The sequence below is a fragment of the Taeniopygia guttata genome, chromosome 14 (assembly GCF_048771995.1).
Source record: "Taeniopygia guttata chromosome 14, bTaeGut7.mat, whole genome shotgun sequence".
NCBI lineage: Eukaryota > Metazoa > Chordata > Aves > Passeriformes > Estrildidae > Taeniopygia > Taeniopygia guttata.
The window spans coordinates 4,734,966-4,754,243 of NC_133039.1; the positions used below are offsets into that span (position 1 = coordinate 4,734,966).

General features: G+C 43.7%; 1 protein-coding gene across 1 annotated transcript in view; it reads left to right on the forward strand.

The window, feature by feature from the left end:
• The window catches only part of FOXK1 (forkhead box K1), a 55,778-nt gene that overhangs the window by 22,088 nt on the left and 14,412 nt on the right, over nucleotides 1–19,278 (forward strand). The window contains exons 2-6 of the mRNA XM_030284572.4: nucleotides 3,898–4,095; nucleotides 14,433–14,589; nucleotides 15,824–15,970; nucleotides 17,712–17,905; nucleotides 19,021–19,187. Of these exons, the coding sequence (XP_030140432.2) occupies nucleotides 3,898–4,095; nucleotides 14,433–14,589; nucleotides 15,824–15,970; nucleotides 17,712–17,905; nucleotides 19,021–19,187 (863 nt within the window). The remainder of the gene's footprint in view (nucleotides 1–3,897; nucleotides 4,096–14,432; nucleotides 14,590–15,823; nucleotides 15,971–17,711; nucleotides 17,906–19,020; nucleotides 19,188–19,278) is intronic.

A 19,278-nucleotide genomic window follows, 5' to 3' on the forward strand; every position in this document is an offset into this window, starting at 1 on the left:
TGGGAAAATCTGTCTTGTGTAAAACAAGCAAGCAAAATTCTAGCAACATCTTTTATGTGACTGTAACCATGTGTGGAATGTGCACTCCTTCTCTTCCCCTCGGTCTCCAATGTATATATAGCATGCATTCAGCCACTTGCTACGGATTCTGTGCACTCCAGCAGGCAGCATGGAGCCAGCAATCCATTTTATGGGACTCTCTCCTGTCTGTAGTCTAAGGCAAAAATTGTTTCTGTTCAGTTTGTGGAGGCTGGGGAGGCTGTTTGTGTGTTTTGAGTTTTAACACAAACTGAAAAAAAGTACAATTAAAAAAACCCCTTCCTAGTCTCTTGCAAGGCATCCTAGAGTAATTGGAACCCTTTCCCACAAGGAATTGATGTATGTGCAATACTGTAAATGTGATTTCAGTCCATATAATTTCTCTGGCCAGGGATTGATTGCAGCACAGACGTGTCTGTAGCAGGTTATTGAGTAAACTCAGCAGATCTGTAACTGAGGCAGGCTCTTCCTGCCGGTAACAAGACCAAAGATTTTGCAGACCATTAATTCATCCATCTAATCAGCTGGAATTTTAGAGGTGCCTGAAAGAACTGCCTCTTGGGCACCCTTGGAAATACCAGTTAACTTCATTATGCTTTTTATGTTGAATCTAATCTGTGCTTTCAGATTGATCTTTTTCTCATAATGAAAATGTTAAGCAGGAGTAAAAGTTGTTGTTGCATCTTTGATAGGAATCAAGCAACATGGATCAAATAGTATAACTCAGTTTAAATAACCTGAAATATACACAGTAATCCTAAGGAATGCATGCTCAGTTCTGCTTGGGTTGTCTTGTCCTGTTTATCTTCTGTAGAAGTGTAGTTCTCAAAGGTGTAAAGTCCTGCACTAATGTGCCTCACTCCCAAGTAGGACAACCTGATACAAGTTTATCCTCTTGGTTGGAAAAGTGAGCTTCCTGTGACAAGATGCTTCCAAAATCATGTTATTCTGATTTCTCACTGACACAGTGCCCCAGCATTAGGCTGTGTCGATTTGAAGCAGTGGCTTGGGCTGTGCTGGTGGCCCTGTTTGCATTGCTGTGGTGGTTGTGATAGACTGGAACAATAACCTTAATCCCGGGCACCTTCTCACCCCTGAGGGAAGGGAGGAGTTCCACAGGAATTTACAATCTGCTTTGCACTGCATTTCCATTTCTTGGGTCACAGGTTTTTACATCAGGAAAAGCATAAATTCAGCTATATTAGCCCAGCTTGGCTTTGCAGGCAGTGTCAGTACTGAAGCCAGCACAGAGCAGGCTGCAGGACTTTCTAAAGCTGTGAGCACCCTTGCAAATATCCACTCCCCCAGTTTTCCTGGACTGATTCTTTACAAAATGGCCATGTTCGTGCTAGTTACCATAATCCATGAAAGCTGGTTGTACATCCTGGGTTCTGCTTCAGTGAGCTGGGAAGCCTGTCTGTCTAAAAACAAAATCACAGCAGCCAAGGAATTGTTTGCTTGTGTAGTCAGCCCAGCCCAGGCTCTGTTTCTCTGCCCTGGTCGCAGGCTGAGATTGCGGGTAAATCACATGGCTGGATCTGGATCGGGTGGCTCTGGGGAGGCTCGCAGGGAACAGCAGTGCTGGATGGGCCTTTTCAGCACATTCCCTGCCTTAGTTTAGACTTCACATTTCAGGTTGACTCATGATTTTGGAAAAGTAATAGATTTTCTTGAGATTGCCCACACTCACAGGCAGATGGGACAGCCTCTCACAGTGGTTTGGGTGCAGGTATCACTTTTTATCTAATACTACTGCAGCATCAGTAAGTGGGGAAGAGTTAAGAAGTTACTTTATCATCACCTCAGAGCAATTTAGGTGATATAGATCTTGCATTAGTGGCTCTTTCTGAAAAGGAAGACATAAGTGGCAGTGGGATAGAGCTCCTTACTGCTATGAGGCTGCAGTGGGGGATCTCCTGGCCTCAGCAGTGCTGCAAAGCTGCCTTAGGGCTCTGTGCAGTCAGGCCTGTTGATCAGCAGCAGGTTGGGATTGCACTGAACACTGCTGAACAGGGACTGATTTGTCCTTGACTCAGGTGTTGGAAAATGCTGAGCAGTTGGTGTTACAGCAGAGAGTTCCATCGCTCTGTGACAGACAGCTCAGCTTTTCCCTGATAAGGGCTTGAGAAATGATGGAGCTTTGCTTGTACTGGTTTTGAGCCTTAGTCCATGTGATGCTCATTGCAAGTATATGTACTTTGAGCTTTTTCTCTTTAAGCAAATCCATGTAGCAGTACAAAGCTTAAAATCCAGGGCAGTGGCTCAACATCCTTGTTTCAGATTCACCTCAGGAGGTTGGTGCCTGCTCCTGGCAGATGCTGCAAGGCATGGACACTGCTGTTTTGAACTGTGCCTTCATGTTGAGTCTGCAGGGAACCTTGTTTAGAAGGGTTAGATAAACACAATTAGGCTGCATTGCCAGCAATGATGTTCTTATTTAATGCATTAATGAGTGCAGGTGGCAGGACCTCTGAAGTGAATTAAATGCAATGCAAACTCCTGCTATACTAACAGAGCCATTGTGAGCCACTGAATGCTGAGCCAGCTCATTTGAGAGATGAGGTGGGAGATGGGAATGAGCTGCCCATGATTGAATGATAATTTTGAGCATTACCTTACAGCACAATCAGCTTGTGCCAAAGAACCAAGAGCAAGCGAGTGTGTTTTAGAGCTGCATTTCTGTCAATGGCACCATTAAGATAAGGTGGTCACAAAAACAGATTGACTTGCTTGTCACCTTGTTGTTACCTGGCAGGATTCAACAATGCACTGGTTAAAAGAATTCTGCTCAGCCCACACCAGCACTTACAGTGCTAGAACAACACCACCCAAATCCCTTCCTTTCCTTCTATAGGCAAGATGTTGGAATCCAGCACAATTACTGTGCTCTGCTGGCCTTTCCCACGGTGAAACCTGGTTTTTATTTCCTGCTGCTTTAACCTTAGTATCAGTGAAATGATTCCTGGAAAGCTTGTATTGATTGCACATGATTGTCTAATTAAAGTGCAATAAGAAGAATTGCAGAACACTCACTCTTACAGCCCTGTGCTCACTGTAGACACTGTAAATCAGAAAACTTTCTGTTCAAATATGGAAAATGTCAGTGCTTATTTCCTTTTGAATTTTCTAAGCATCTCCCGAAGGCTGCACTTGTGTGATTAATTTTTTTCCTAAACAACAGTTGGAAAGAAATGTTACTTAAAGAAGAAGTGAGGCCCCACAGGCGTGCAGGGGCCCTGTTGTAAACCTGCTAGCTGTAACCCTAAAGGGAGGCACTTTTAAATGAATATATTTTAATCTGAAACCTGCTAGATGATCCTTTAACATCACGTGCACAAATATAAATGGAGATCAATTATACAATATCTAGAGACAAATCTTTAAAGAGTACTCTCTGGTCTTAACCTGGAGCCTGTTGCTCTGCCTGGACTTCGTGGCTGTTTTGTTCCCTATTTCTTGTGGTTTGATACTTTCTAGTGACTTGGATCTTACTGAAATGTGTGCAATGAACTAATAAAAAATAGATCCTTGTCCTTGATACATTGCAGGAACCCCAGAATTTGTTATTACAGGAGTGCATCTTGCTTAGTTACTGATTGAATGCATGGCCTTGAGGAAATCACTGAATGTAACCAAATCTTCAGCTTGCACCTCATCTCTAGATGGCCCATGATTCACTGTGAAGTTTTTACAGAGCTTTATGAATGATCGGTAGTGCTGCCCAAGACACCAGGCAGAAAGATCAGTAGAGAATCTTTGACTTTGAATTAATTAATGATGCATCAGCTGCATACAAAACCTCTTAAATATATTCAGTATCATGTGTGAAACTGACTTTTCCCTTTCTTTCTTTTACAGATGTACTTTCCGATTCCCTAGCACGGTTATAAAAATCCAGTTCACATCTTTATACCATAAAGAGGAAGTAAAAGAGGAAGCCTCAACACATCCCCTTCGGCCACTTTACCCTCAAATATCACCTCTGAAGATCCACATCCCGGAGCCGGATCTCCGGAGCGTGGTCAGTCCCCTCCCATCCCCCACAGGCACTATCAGGTAAGATGTTAATTCTCAAAAATGTGCTCTCTGACATCAGTCTGTCAGCCCTGTTTTGTTTGGTATCCTTGGTGCAAGAAATGCCCCATTAAAAATAACCAGTTAAATCCCTGATGTTCAAAATTATGGAAGACTACTAAAAAACGTTATGGTGGCCAGCAGTAGGGCAGTAGTTTTGTTTAAGAGCTCAGTGGGTTCAAGGGTAAACTTGAGTGTTAGTTTCACACTATAGAGTTACATATAGAGTCTATCTTTGGCAGTGGAATTAGAAATATTTATTGAGAGCTGCCTATATGCATGGAGAAAAGAAAGCAGGCATATACCTTCTATCTTAAGACTGCCTGTTTTATTTTAGTCTCAGTAATATTCTGTTGTTGCTGGGTGGTGCTGCTGTTATCTGAAGTTAGGGACAGGGGTGGCCATTGGGACGTGGTTTCCTGGGAATGGAAGGAAATGGGGGTAGGATGCTGACCGTGTACTGAGGGGCTGTAGCAATCTAAATGTACATCTGGGTGCGTATCCTGTTTTGTGAATGATCTGATCTGTGGATGTGCAGTAGAAATAAGATGAACACCAAGTTACTGTATGGAATATTTTCTTTCCTCTTCGGCAAAGAGTTGAGGCTACAGAGTTTCAGTGAAATCTTTTGAAGTTAAATCTGTTACTTGAAGTATCGTGCATTTTGTAAAGTAAAGGGGAGTTGTGGTATAGGATGATATATTAGAATTTTAAAACATGTGGGCATCAAAATAGCAAGAGTGTGCCTGGTAATAGTAGTAGCCTTTGGGTTGTTTTCTTGTCTGTACATTTGTAAAAAGGTATAATATGCAAATCTCTTCTGACAGCAGTAATTCAGTGAGTAGTATTCAAATCTGCATGGCTGAGACTGAGACTTTAGAGTCACAATGAAGTCGGTTTGGGTTTGCATGCTCCAGAGGCTTGTTTGGGTTTTTCCGACCGCCTTACAGAGCTGCACAGATGTGCAGTGCAGATATTCTAGAAAGAGGGGGCTGGAGGTAGCTGTGGTTTTAGTTCTGTGTTCAAGCACTGCTTTTAGTTTATATTTAACCTTCTCTTTTTAGATGAAGCTTGTTGCTGGGAGGGGAGGGGGATGGTTCCTTTGCCAACATATGGTAGTTAGTTTCCATTCAGTCATCTTGTGCAAAGCAGCACAGTGTGGTTTGTGTTACTAACAGAGGCTGTATCTTTTGACTCTGACATATGCCTGCAACTGATATTTGATTCCCTGAGAATGTTTCTTTTGCATAAGGAGAAAGTGGAAATAGTAGTGTTGAATTGTGCTCAGCCCCTAACGCAGTGTTTACTAAGGATGATTAATGATTGCATCCGTTTGTCTCGAGCAGAAGCTAATCCAGCCCAGTCTTCAGAAAACCTCAAAAGACATCTGAGGTTTTGCTTGCTGAAGCCCTTTCATTTCCTAGTTCCTCTTACAGAGGAGGGCCTGACACATTTGTAAACATCCCTGCTCAGCCCCTTCAGCCTTCCCCTCTCCCCCGGCAGGGTCTTGCAGCTCTCCCCTGTGGGCCGGGCTTGGGAAGTGATGTGGGTGTTTCTGCCTGAGAAGGGAATGCTCCTTTGGGAGCATGTAGCTATGCATTCTGGCCATCTGACTTCCAGGGCAACTCTTTGCTCTCCTGGCGGCTTCACCGTGCTGGGTGAGGCTGGCACAGTGTCCTCTCCTCCTTCCCAGAGGCAGAGCTGGGAGGGCTGGTGGGACTCAGTATGAAACTCAGACCCCTCTCCCACTGCTGGCTTTGGGAGGTGGTTGCTGGGTTCTCCTCCTCCTCCTCCTTCCTCTCCCCCTTCTAGTATTTACTTTCCTAATTTGGTGCGTTTGCCTTGCTCCTCCCTGATTGGCCCATGGAAAATTATTGCAGTTTGGAAATCCTGGGCAGGGTGAAATTTCCTTTTTGGAAAGTGGCTCCTGGCCCCCTTTTCCTGCCTCCACCCTGTTGTAGGGCAGGGGCTGTACCTGCACCCCCCGACCAGATCCAGCCCTGCCCTCCTGACCCCCAACCCTGCTCTGCCTCCCTGTTTACACTGCAGCTTGCTTCCCTGCAGATTCTCCCCTGCAAGCTTCTGGGTTTTTTCCAGCCTATTTATTTTCCCTCTGCAAAGTGCAGTGCCTAGAGAGGGAATGAGCTTTAGTTAAACAAAACCAAACCTGCCACCCTCAGCAGCTTTGCAAAGCGAGATTCCTGCTTGTTCCTGGGGAGAAATGTGCTCACTGTTTTCTCAGCTAGGTGTTTCGTCTCCAGGAGGGGCTCTGTGTGGATGTGTTTTGAATGCTGTTGTACAGCTGTAAGGGAAAATGTTGGTTGGCAGCATGCTGTGAGGGTTGCAAACAGGCATGGGTTATTTCTTCCTGCTTTGAGTTCAAAACTCCTTTTTAAAAAAATCAGACTTGCATTTTTTTTTCCTTTTCCAGAAAGGAAAAGGCCACTGTGGTTGTAAGAACTCAGTAGAAGCAGCCTGCCATTTTACACAACATATGAAAGGGCAGAGTAGCACTGAATTGCTCCTCAGTAGGTTCAAGAGATTGAAAAGCTCTGTGAAAATCATGTGGGGTTTACTTTAATTCAGCTCTACTTTTTGGAGATAAAACTGAGTCACAATTTCAGGACTTAAGGAACTGTCTGTCAGTACATGGCTTTAAGCTTCTGCACCTTGCATTTAGAGCCTCCTCTTTGAGTGACAGTGGTTCCACAAAGTTTCTCACCTATGCTGTAAACACTTTGCCTGATTTTGTGATAAATGCACAATATCTGCATGTATGTGACTCTGAGTTGTAACCCAGTCCACAGAGTGGCTTGTGCTTGGATTATTATCAGATCTACAGAGAAAAGGTGTGATGCAGGACTCTATTCCTGATCTCAAAGTCTTACTGAGTTGGAGTTTAAATTTACAGTGTTTAGTTTCCCTTTTACTATGGTCCAGTTGTTATTAATGGCCCTGTAGCAGTAACTTAACTCAGTTTACCAAATAGCATCTCTCTGTAGACTTGCCCCTCAGAGCTGGGGTGGTTTTAATATTTATGAAAATTTAATTATTTCTTTGTACTTGCTTCCCTAATCTAGACAGCAGTTATATTCTCAGTGAGATATATATATATAGTGAGAGAGTGAGAGATACACACACACACACTACAATACAGAAATACCAGATGTCCTACTATAGAGGTCAGTCGTATTACTCATATTTTTCAGCTGCTACTTCTGTCTTATCTCTGCACTAGAATAACTTTGGGCTTGAACATTTTGTCTTGTGCTTGTTTGGGTTTTTTTCACAGAAGGGGCATGGATTGTTAGCTAACAAATACAGTCTTTATCAAGTGAAAATATTTCTTTGACATGTAGGAGTAAGAGTCCTTAGGATCCTGTGAGAACCACTGCTTGAAAAGTATCTGGTGAGGTTCAGTGTTAACAGCTAGACTGATACATATTTGTGTGTGACCCCAAATTTGTATTTTAACTGTTAGCTCTTAATGTGCCTACCCATGTTTGGCTGTTACTAGAAGGGTTGATAGCTAGTTTGCAATGCAGTTAATGGCATGAATAATGAAAGGTCACCTTCTTTTGTTCTGTAAACTTGATTAGTAAACCAGAAGGTGTGAGTTGAATTGCTTGGTTTTATATGGTCCTTTTTTCCCCTGAGAGAAATGAGTTCAACAACACATTGCATGCTCTGATGGTGCATTTCTCAGAGCTAACTGCAATTATCTTGACTTAGCCACCAACTTGTTTTGTGGCCTTTAACAGGTCATTTAAATTCATTGTCTGATTTTTATGCATGCACGGTGTAATTACTACTTCACAAGCGTGTGTAGTAGATAAATTATGTATTGAGCTCTTATTCCATAAAGCATGACATGAGTATGTGTGAGCCATGTTCCAGCAGACCTGCAAATGCTGGCTCTGCTTTGATCCAGACTTGGCTGGGAAAAAGGAGGGGGGCTTTTTATAGGCTCTAGGATAGCCATGCACTGCTGTTTCACAACCCTTGGGATTTACTCTGAAGGTGTGTAGGGGAAGCCTGGCTTCAGTGGATGCATTCACTCACTGGAGCAGGATGCATAAATATTGCCTGTTCCATTTCATTCAGGCTTTGCCTCTTCCCAGGGCACTGTGAGCCATTGAACTGAAATGCCACTGAAGAGCTCCAAGGCAGGTTTTTTGTAGGCTCTTTTGCATCATCTCAGTTATACATTACTTCCTGCACTCAGGCAGAATGCACAGCTCAGACAACTCCCACAGTTGGACAGAGAGGTGATTATTTTTAATCACCCAAGTCTCCAAACCACAAGCCAAGGAGGATGATGCATATACATCACATAAGAGAAGCAACAGTCTATGCTGGGCTGGGGAGCTCCTACGCATGTTTATTGCAGATAATGGACTGTGTGCTAGAGGACATGTGCCAAGCCATGTGCTGGAGGAAGGCTTGCAGATGTCACCAGTTACAGGAGCACTTCCTCTTCCCCAGTGAGTATAAAATGCTCACAGAATCCACAGTTGGAGTGAAGTCACTTCTTTCCAGGGGAACCTCTGGAGCACTGACGAATTATAATTTCACCTTTCGTGGATAAGTCACTTTCTCTCACTTGTGGCTTGTTCAACAGCTTTGGTTTTCTTCATCACTAAGCAGGCAGGGTAGCTCTCAGATTTCTCCTTTCACATCAAAATCCAGCTTGGTTTGGCAGTCTAACCACTTGTGATTGCTTCTGAAACCTGTCTGAAACACGCAACATGCAAGGACTTGCCTTTCTTTGAGTTAGAATTTTGGGGCTAGGCTGGGGAAGGTGAGAGCAGTGGAGGAGTCTCAGTCATTCTTGCTGATTGGTGTATCGTGGAAAGGCTTGTTTCGCAAGTCCAAGGGCTGTACTTTGACCTGATTCTTGCTGGTTTCACATAAAAAGCGTCCCTGTATCTTCATGCCCCTTTTTGTAGGCTCATGAAGTGGAGTATTGTGGTAGTCAGAGGTTTGTGCTGTTTCTCTAACCACTGTCCTTGTGCCCAGGGCAACGCACTTCCAGCTTGCATTCGAGGAACAGAATGGGGAGGATTATAAGAAATGGTGATTTTTTTTTTCCCTGTACCCAACAGGGGATTTAAAAATGCCTAGTCAGACTGGAATCTGTGTACTGGCAGCATTGCCAAGGCTGTAACTTATCCCTGCTGTGTGTCTGTACCTGCTTCACAAATGTGCACATGGGAATTTTTCAAAGGCACTACCATGTGCATACCATATCCTAAACCAGCAATGGTTTTGCTCTTCTTTAGCAGTGCAGATTCCAAGTCAGGTGAACAATTTTTTGTGGGATCCCAGGTAATCTTTCCTCTTTGTCATAGAGAGGATAGGTGCTTTTTCTATATACTTGGCTTAAATTTAGCCTCCATAGCTTGATTCCTCGATTGAGCAATAGGGCAACTTTCCTGCATTCTACTACTGCCTCTCCTTCTGGGGAAGTTGGCACAGGAATTTGGGAGTGTTTTGGTTTCCAGATTGTTCACAGACTTGTAATATGACCGTAAATAAATAATGTAAGTACTTGTTGCTTCATTTTTATTTTTATTACCGCCTAGTCCATAAAACGTGCCTAGTATTGAGAGACTGTGGAAATCTTTATGTGAGAATCTCAGTGTGCCCAGGGAACAGATCCCTCTAGCAGTGTTCTGCCTCAGACATGGATGTCTTGGGGATTGTATAACATAAAAAACAGAGTAATGCTGACTTAGGTGTAGTTTGCCTCCATTTTCTTGGACAGGAGACTGCCTTGGACCAGGGACTTCTGACTGTCTTCTCAAGCCCCTGATGGCTTCCCTGTCCTTCTCTTTCCCCAAGAACTTGTGTACTGCCTTCTCCATTCACACAGACTTTATCGTTAGCCCTGTCTTACATCATGTCACCTCACAGTTTAGCCACAGAAGTAGAAGCACTTTGTTTTGTTTTGGACATGCTGCTTAGTTTCATTTTGTGCTCACCATCTCTTCTGCTGCAAGAGGCCAGGAGCTAAACACTTCCTGTTGGCTTTGTTTTTATAGCTCTGTCACTTTGCACCTCAGCTTCTGTCTTAAACAATTTTTGTTTGTATGAAATCCGTTCCATATCTCCAGTCATCCTACCTATCCTTGTCAGTACCTTCTCTGGATCTGCTCTATCCTTTCTCCTTTTTTTTTTTTTTTTTTTTAAATGAGAGTAGACAAGCAACACACAGTGTCCTGGTGTGAATGCACCATGCACGCAGTAGTACATCCTATTTTTGCAGGCTGATTCTTTGGTTAAACAAAGTGATTGTGGACATTCCAAAAGCAATGCGGCACATTGTACACACTCTGCAGCAGCTTAGAGTTAGTTGCTGCTAGCAAGTGCTGTGAACTTGCAGGCTGGGTTCCTCTTGGCAGGAGTTGAAAGTGAATTGTGGTGTTACAAAGAACGTTCAAGCCCCGTGTTTAAAGGGCATCCTGCCACTTACATGGGTGAGTGTATTGCAGATACTGCTTTCAGCCCTCGTCTTTCTGGCCTTCCTGCCAGAGAAGGGTTAAGTCTGAAATGGAAAACATGCTGCAGAGGGCTGGTGTGATTCAGCACGTGGTTGTAGTCTGATTCTAAAGCTGAGCTCTCAGCATGATATTTAGAGAACTGTGGCTCAGTGGCTGCCTGCAGTCACTGGTTCAAGTTGAGGTGCTGGATCCTCAGTGGATATCAAAGATCTCTGGCACTTGGGGCATTAACCATGGTACCACAGGATTAAGACTGGGTAACTGCAGCTGGGTTCCTTCCATGTTCTGTGTCTTTCAGTAGTGTAAACGCTTGCTCTCCAAAATGCTCTCTTCCATAACAAGCAAGCTTAACCCAAATTAGCTTGGATTGCTTGTAGTCTAAGTTTGCCAGCGTGGACAGTGAGCGTGGATCCCAGTAGTGTGGTGGGATGTCAGAGCAGGGTGAAATTGCAGACCTAGCTGTGCTTTTCTCAGTGAAAGGTTATGGTATCAGCATGGATCAAGTTTTGGCCAAGTATTGATACTGTGTTAATATTCAACAAATCATTATTAGTGTTCTTGCAATTCATTTTTGTTTTATAGCGCAAACAGGTGTTTGTAGGGAAAACTCTTTGTTTCATAATATTTTTAAAGGGAGTGTGAGTGCATGCAAGCATCCCTGGCCAGCCCCTGGCTTTGGGTGGTGAGGAGAATTCCAGGAACTCCAGGAAACTGATGTCACTGCATTGTGTTTGCTTGTTTTCTTTTGACTGCACTAATGTTTAATTTTAACTTAACCCTCAGAGGGGTATTTTTAGTAAAACTGTTTCTTCACTCCTTCTGTCCCATGTCAGGAGGGGAACAGATTGTGTCTCCTTGTTTTTTCCAGTAGTCAGCTCTTTCTGCCTCCCTTCTGAAGAGCTGTGATGATTGACTGAGAGCTTGAACACTCAGCAGCATGTGTTACCCTGTCTGTGCTTGGAGTGCCTAAACGCTGATGTTTGTTCTGTCCCCACATCTTTTGATTTGATCGTTGATCCAGGCTGAAAGGAAGCAGATCTACCTGGACAAAAGGGCTTCATTCTGATAAAAGATTAGTATCTCTTCCAAATCTTTGGTATCACCTGTGGCTGTCCCAAGGGGCAGCTGCTTCTTTAAGGGATGATCGTTATTCTGTTCTTCAGTGAATATCTGCTGGGAGAGCCTGGCTTTTCTACAAATTATTAACACTTTAGTTTGGAGGGGCTTTGTCAACACTCCAGAGAATCACAGCTCTGCAAGGAATGGGTTTCTCCCTTTGGTTTTCCCTTTGTTTGTTTTTCTTTTTAGCAAGAGAGCATACTAAAAATTCAGACGCTAGAGCTGGAGAGGCAAAAACTGAGCTTCTTGCTCTGCTGATCTTGAACAAAGGAATAAATTCTTTTATCTATTTTTATTTATGTATTTATTAAAAAGAAAAAGGAAGAAATATGGCTCTGCAGAGCGTGGATTTATTGGAGAACTTTTCTCCCTTCCATATCTTTGTCCTGAGTTTTGGCTGCTGTCTCTGTGGTTTGCTGTTTGTGTATTTCTGCAGACAAATAACAAAATCAGAAAACTGTTTCATCCTATTCCGCTTCTAGCCCGTGTGTTACATTAATTGCTCGGGTGCCAAACACAAAAAGAATCGCTGTGTTTTTAGTTTGTCATTGTTTCATGTATGAAAATGGCTTTCCGTTGTAATTATCTGCACATTGTTAGAAGTGTGTATGTGAAGAAGCTATGGAAAAATGACAGCAGATTAATTAAATTCACACCAGCTCCTCATGTGAATGCTAAGACATCAAGAGTGTCTTCTGTGGTTTGGTATTACCCATTTCCAAAGCTTGGGGTAGGAAATTTTCATTCATTTTCCTGCACAAACAGATCTCTGCTCTTTGAAAGGCTGGGTAAGAAATGCCTTTATCTCTAGCAAAAGGAGATCTATAAGTATGGGCTCATCAACATTTTATACCTTGCACTCCCTGAAAGCTTTACCTTCTGCTGTGCTTCTGAACAGCATCACCCATTAATGCCCAGGACTATTGATGGGCAATGCCAGGATTACCAGGTGCTGTACAAGGCTGATATATGGGGCAGGAGTGAGCTTGGGTTCCCTTTGCAAGGGTTTGTTGTTGCTGGATTATTCTGCTGCCTTTTCTCTGCCCCCAGCTCCCCCATTCTATAATTCACTTTTAAAAGAAACCAGTCTGGGTTCTGCTGAGCTCAGCACTGCAGCCATTTGCAGAGACACCACAAGGAGTAGCAGCACTTCTCAGTTTTCAGGCTGGACTGTGGTGGGAAATGGTCATTCCCTTACACTGACAAATTGCTCCTGCACCCAAGATATTGCCCAGTGAGCAAACAAGGGTTGTCTCACTGCTCCTCTCCATTCCTGTGTGTATGTGGGGGAAGCTATCCAGCCAGCCACCTTTTGAGGAAAGGGCCACATTCAGTGTTTTTTCATACAGCATTTGGTGCAGTGCTGTGATGAGTGTCAGCATTTGTTTGTGTCAGTTTTTGGGCATTTCACCAGTAAGAGGATTGTTTATGCCAGTTTTACTGAATTCTAGTTCCAGCTGTGAGCTTCAATTTGCATCTTTTCATACAATTTGAACTGCTTGTTTTGCTATGTAAATCTTCTGTGTATTGGTTTGCTTTCTTGTTTACTGTTTCTCTGCTCCTAGAAGACATTTGTAATCCTGGGATTTGGCTGTGCATCCTGCTGTTCTGGCACTGAATCCCTTAATTCTGGACAGCACAGGACAGGGAGAGACAGAAAAAGGGAACTTCAGCTTCCCAGACTCATCCCTCTCCTCCAGTCTTTCTAGGCCAGGTTGGATGGGGCTAGGAAAAAAACTGGTCCAGTGGAAGGTGTGCCTGCCCATGAGAGGGGGCTTGGAACAAGGTGATCTTTAAGGTCTCTTCCAATCCAAACCTTTCTTTGATTCTTCCAACCTGAAAAATCAAGGACGTGTGATCCCTAGACAAGCCTTTCTAATTAGTTCTCATCTTGTAGCGCTCATTTCTGTGTGCCTGAGTGATGTTGCAAATTATAGCCCCCTTTTATGTGTTTGTAGCATTTCATTACCTTTCACAGCCTGTGGTGCTCAGTCACCGTTCCTGTAATGCCATCTTGTGGTGGCCCTGCCACTCTGAACGTGCCTTTTCCAGCCAGAACTGGTGCTGGGCTACCTCTGTGTGCAGGCAGTGAGTGCAGCTCCCCTTTGCTGCCTGCATGAGTGTGGGGTGAATCAAGGCAATAAATGCCTGTCTCCAGCTGTGAGGTGTCAGGGTATGGCCTTGTGGAGCTCAGATGTGGTGTTAGGGACCTTCATGGCAGATCCCTGCTCGGGTGCTTGAGCTCTGATGCTGTACAACTGTCTCTTAGAAGGATTGATTAACTATGATCTGTGTTACAAGGAGATTGGTGTGTTGTTCCTTAACAAGTCATAATAACAAACTATCCATTTACTTAAATATTCATCCCTCATACACTGGATGTTGTTTGAAGTTTGAAGTGCTTCTCTAAACACAAAGGAGTTGTTTAATACTTTGAAACGCTGCTCTGTTGTGATTGCAGGAAGTACATATGGCAGGGAGTGTCAGGATTTTGTAGAAATTCCAATTTTATCTCTGGTGGATTTTTTTCTCAATCTGTCTGGGCTTTGGATAAGCCACAGGGGCAAAAGTAAGGCCATTGCATCTGCTTCTCCATGACCAGAGAGCTTTACTGTACCTTCGAGAGTAAGAACTGCGTGCCTTGGTAATAAATGAAATAACAACTGTATTTATCTTTGGTTTGTTTTGCCTCTCCAGTGTTCCCAACTCTTGCCCAGCCAGTCCACGTGGTGCTGGATCCTCAGGATATCGTTTTGTTCACAACATTACCTCGGATCTGCAGCTGGCAGCAGAGTATGCGGCAAAGGCAGCATCAGAGCAGCAGGCAGATGCATCTGGCGGGGACAGCCCAAAGGTTCACACAATCATTACTTATCCAGCAGTGCTCCTTGGGAGGATTATTAAAGCCTGGGGTGTTATTGCCAGTCCTGGGTAGAGTTAAAAGGGGTTTAAGAACACCCTGGCCATAAGGTCATTCCTTCAAACTGTGCTTGGCTTAGTGGTTGTCTCTGTTTGCTTAGCAGCCTAAAATGTATTCAAATCACTCACTAAAGGGTTTAAGCAAGAATAATATTTTTGCTTATTTGATAAATCAAGATCTCATAAAGAAGAGGCACATAAAATTCAGCATCTCATTTTCTTCATTTAATTAATGGTGTTTTGCAAAACATAGTTGGAGAAAGCAGAAGCAGGGGAAGAAACCAGATCCTTGTCATGAGAAGTCTGTAGTCAGACTTTAAAACAAACATGAAGGCCTGTCAAGTAGGCGTTAAATGGAGGAGAGTGGCAAGTGGAATCTAGATTAAAAAATAACTTAGTTAGAATGATAAAATGGAATTTTGGTGAGCTGATCTTCAGATCAAAGTTTACAAGCTCCATATCCAAAACCACCTGATTTGGGATTGGGTGGGGGAGCATACTACTAGATAATTTTTTTAGTAGAGTTAATTCTCCCTTGAGACAAGAAGGGTTGTTCTTGGTGGGGTAATGCAAAGAGTTGGAAATACGAGATCTAGCAAACAAATTGAACTTCCTAGAATGAAACAAATCCTGCTGGAGAAGGGAAGGGATGGGATCAGGTTTCATGTTAGGCTTGTTGCTGGGAGGAGGGCTGGTAACATACAGCCTCCAGCCTTTCCAGCAGAGTGGAGCTGTAGCTGGGCAGAACTGAAGGCTTTAATTCATGAGCACAGAAAACAGTGAATGTACTTATACTCTATTTCTGATTCCAGCTGCCTGTCTTGACCCCTTTCCTTGTGCTGGTGTAAGCATGTGTGGGAAATTCAGTGGGGAATGGAATCAGATTGAAGTTGGGGTTTATGTGTGTTTGTGGGTAGATGGAAGGAGATACTTTCATCTGAATCAGCCCTGTAGCTCTGTTTGAACACAAATGCTCGTGCTAAATGGGATGGTGGCAGCATAAAACAGCAATGGAGAGCTGATGCTCTCTTAGCTGCCCTGCTGCTCTCTTGGCATCAATGAAAATTACAGCCCAATGTGCTTTTTAAGTTGTGGTACACTGCAGTGTAGGAATTCTTTGCTAGTGACTAAATTTTTGTTCTTTTTTTTTTTTTTTTTTTCTTGCTTAGGATGAATCCAAGCCACCCTATTCTTATGCTCAGCTAATTGTGCAGGCTATATCTTCAGCACAGGACAGGCAATTAACACTAAGTGGGATCTATGCCCACATTACCAAGCATTATCCATATTACAGGACTGCTGACAAAGGCTGGCAGGTGAGTTCTTGACACTGACAAGCTTTTAAACTACTTTGACATGGCTTATATGCTTTGAAATGCATTTATTAAAGATTTGGGCCACTGGGAATAGAGCTGCTTTGGCTGTTCCCAGAGTGAATTTGTTTAACACAAGCTGACTAGTTCATTTGTGGGTGATTAGTTTTGTTGGGATTTTTTTTTTTTTTTGAATACTTTGTAGGGCATTGTAGTGTGTTACTGTTGGGCTCTCTAGTTTCTCTTGTAATGCTGTAGTCATTCATTTTGTATTTTATTTCCCTACATCCTTGCTATCAGTCACTCCTCTGCCCAGATACTTGCTGAATCCTTCACCTCACCTTTGGCATGATTTCTCCAAGCAGAGGATATCCAGCCTAAAACTGAGGCTACAATTTTTAATCCTAGCACCTTAAATCATTACAGATGTTTTGGTTTCCCAGTGTATCAACTGCATTGCCTGTGTCACAGTTTGCAAGTTCTGAATTTGAGTGGGAACTCGGAAAACTGGGAGTCCATGGACCCCCTATGGTGCTCAAGGAGATCTGACCAGCTTCAGAGGAGAGTTTGGATGTAGTTAACACATGCTAAATCAAACTTCAGCGTTCACTTGCGGGTTGCTTCCAAAGTTTCAAGAACCTCAACTCCACCTGCTTTCAGACTTTTTCTTGGCATCACACCTCTGCCATGGGTGTTGGCATTTGAATGTAATACACTAATACAGCTGCAAAGGCTCTTGCAGCTGCTGATTTCACTGTGTGCAACTGGCAGGAGCAGTACTGCTTGGTGCACTTTGAGTGCAGTTGGAATAAATACATTTCTGCCTCCCTGGCTTTTCCCTGCAGTTCTAATTAATTGTGGAATTCACTTCCTGCCCTAACCTGCTCAGCAGAGCTGTGCTTTGTGAACCAGTTGCTGCATCCTGCTTCAGAGAGCTGCATTTCAGCAGGGAGTGAAGTTGCCTTTTTCTCTCTCCTCCAGTGGCATTGTAAGGCTTCACCAGTGAAGAGATTGTCTAAACCTGCTAGAAAAGCTTTTGTGGTTTTTTTTTTTTTTTTTGAAAGTGGAAGAGGTATGAGTTTGTGCACACAGAGGCTTGCTGAGCCCTTCCCCAGCCCAAAAGGCAGTGCTACACCCTGTAAGAGATGGGCTGTTACAATGGAAGGGATGAACAGCTTTGTCATCATCCAGAGAGCTGCAGAGTGCCACAGAGCTCATGGATTCCGCCCAGAGCTGGCTGAGGGCATGTTGGCTGCCTTGCATTGTGATTACTGGGATATGCAGTGTCCTCTAGGGCATGTTTGGGCAACCTGGTAATCATTTGGCAGGTGAACAGTTAGCACAGGCTCAGGCAACTTTTTCCACTTGCCAAGAATAAAGCCTGTCTTTTGAGAGTTCTGATGTGGTTTACAGTGATTTCCCCCTGCCTCAGCAAAAGCTCTGCTTTCATGGCTTTCCACAGAGAAGTCACTGCTCTGGCTCCAGATGTATTTAAGTAATGGTTCGTACCAAGCAACCCTATCTTTCAGCTTGGTTAAGAGAAATTCTGACACTTTCCCCCAGGTTTTCTCCTGCTGTTCTCCTGTGACTTTGGAGCTGTGTGAGTTGAGTGACTTGTTTCTACCTTCAACACTGATTCTGGCAATGTGGATTTATTTTTCCAAGCTGTGTGGTACAACCCATTTGTCTTTGTAACATACTTCTTTGTGGCAAAACAATCACCTCATTCCTCTGCTTCCTGCAGAATTCCATTCGGCACAACCTCTCCTTGAACCGTTACTTTATTAAAGTCCCACGCTCCCAAGAGGAGCCTGGGAAGGGCTCCTTTTGGAGGATTGACCCTGCCTCTGAAGCCAAACTTGTAGAGCAAGCTTTTAGAAAAAGAAGGCAAAGAGGAGTGTCCTGCTTCCGAACACCTTTTGGGCCTCTCTCCTCCAGGTAACTTCAATTTCCTCTCATCTCTCTGCCAAACTCATTACAAAGAACATAAACCAAAGCTTCTCCTGAAGTACAGTGAGTATGCTTCGCTGTTTATAGTTTGAGAGGTTATGTAGTTAGTCCTGAGGCATAATCTGAAAATTGTTCTGACTTCTTAAGTGTTTAACAAAAAAAAATCCAGAAGCAAGCTAGAAAAATGCATCAAATAACGTATCTGTTTTGGCATCATTTCAAAGAAATTCAAAGCAGTTATCACTGGAGTGAGTGTTTTCAGATGCCAATCTCTGATTTGAGGAAAGCTGTGTTTAGATGTGGATTAGATCATAGTGGGAATAACTTCTGTGGTATTTAAAACACTCTTCTATTGGGAGATCAGTTTGATGGTGGTTGTCAGCAGTGGAGCAATGGGAGTTCTGTGTGGCTGCTTCAGTCAGCTCCACTGCCTTGTGCAGTGACAGCTTCTTTGAGCCCTTTAGCTGTGAGGAGAAGACTTGGAATCCAGCACTAGCCGGAGCAGTTTCATGGAACATTCCTCCCACACCTCCTATTTTCTCAGTTAAAATGTAGGGGAAACAGGAGGAGAATTTTTCAGCTTTTTATTCTGGTTTGTCATTGAAGAAATGTACAATTCCTCACACGTTTGGGACCAGAGGTGGGAACCAAGTGGCTGGGGAGGGAGGCAACAGGGAGAAGGGGAAGCAACTGCTCTGCAATTATATGCAGGGCCAGACACTTGTCTCTACTTGCATCTTTCTTCTCCCTGTCACTCTCAAACTCTCACATAGGTTCTTTGAGAATGACTTGAAGTAATAAAACTGATCTGAGCATGCAGCATTTGGTGATTCTCTGTCAGCAGTGGGTCTAACAATGAAATATTAACCGTGCTCTGAAGGGTCCAGTTTCCTTCAGCAAGGAATAACACAATAATATTTGGAGCTGGAGTGTTTGTGGGGTCTGTGTCTACCTTTCAGCTCTTCCCATCAGGACTGCAGTGGGTGGTGTGGAGAAAAGGCTGTCCTTCCTAGAGAATCCTCTACTGGACATAACTTTGGGTTTCTGCTGCTGTCTTGTCAAAATGCATCTGCACTTGCCAACACTATGTTTTGGTGTTTCAGGAGTGCTCCTGCCTCCCCTACTCACCCTGGCCTGCTGTCCCCTCACTCTAGTGGCCTACAGACTCCAGAGTGCCTGTCACGGGAGGGCTCACCCATTCCACACGATCACGACTTTGGGCCAAAGCTAGCCTCAGTTCCAGAGTATCGGTATTCCCAGAGTGCACCCGGTGAGTAGCTCTTGTTCCAGGGGCTGGCTGTTCACTTGTCACATGTGCCATGCTGAGGACACCACAGGAAGGCTTCTGCAGTGCTTTTTGG